The sequence below is a fragment of the Pteropus vampyrus genome, unplaced genomic scaffold (genome assembly GCF_000151845.1).
Source record: "Pteropus vampyrus isolate Shadow unplaced genomic scaffold, Pvam_2.0 Scaffold54, whole genome shotgun sequence".
In the NCBI taxonomy this organism is placed as follows: domain Eukaryota; kingdom Metazoa; phylum Chordata; class Mammalia; order Chiroptera; family Pteropodidae; genus Pteropus; species Pteropus vampyrus.
This window is the reverse complement of record NW_011888835.1, coordinates 1-315: the sequence shown is the minus strand read 5'-3', so window position 1 is coordinate 315 and position 315 is coordinate 1. Positions and strand designations below refer to the sequence as shown.

The window sequence follows — 315 nt, the reverse complement described above, 5'->3', positions numbered from 1 at the left end:
GCAGCCCATATGGACTAAGACACCAATGATATATGTCAATAATATTCTTCTTATATGAATATGGAAATGGCCATTCTCTCTTCTGATAGCTTACCCGCAGAGACAGTTCCGAAAATAGGTTTAGGGGGTGTCTTGCAACATATGCTGTTTTCCGTGACGTTCAAAACATCACAGGCTTGACCTGTAGAGAAACAAGGTATAGTGCTGTTACTACAGAGCGTCAGAATACAAATCACATCAGCCTATCTTGAAGTAAATTTTTAAATTAAAGTTGCACAAACAAGACACAAAGCTGGAGAAGGTCTTCATTTCCTT

The 315-nt window shown here is 38.7% G+C and overlaps 1 protein-coding gene across 1 annotated transcript in view; it reads right to left on the bottom strand.

Annotated features, from left to right (window-relative positions):
• LOC105292249 (fibrocystin-L-like) overlaps positions 1-181 on the bottom strand; it is a gene marked incomplete at its 5' end in the record, with an annotated part of 117,123 nt that extends 116,942 nt beyond the window's left edge. Inside the window, one exon of the mRNA XM_023530776.1 lies at positions 95-181. Within this exon, the coding sequence (XP_023386544.1) occupies positions 95-181 (87 nt within the window). The remainder of the gene's footprint in view (positions 1-94) is intronic.
• Between the last annotated feature and the right edge of the window lie 134 nt (positions 182-315).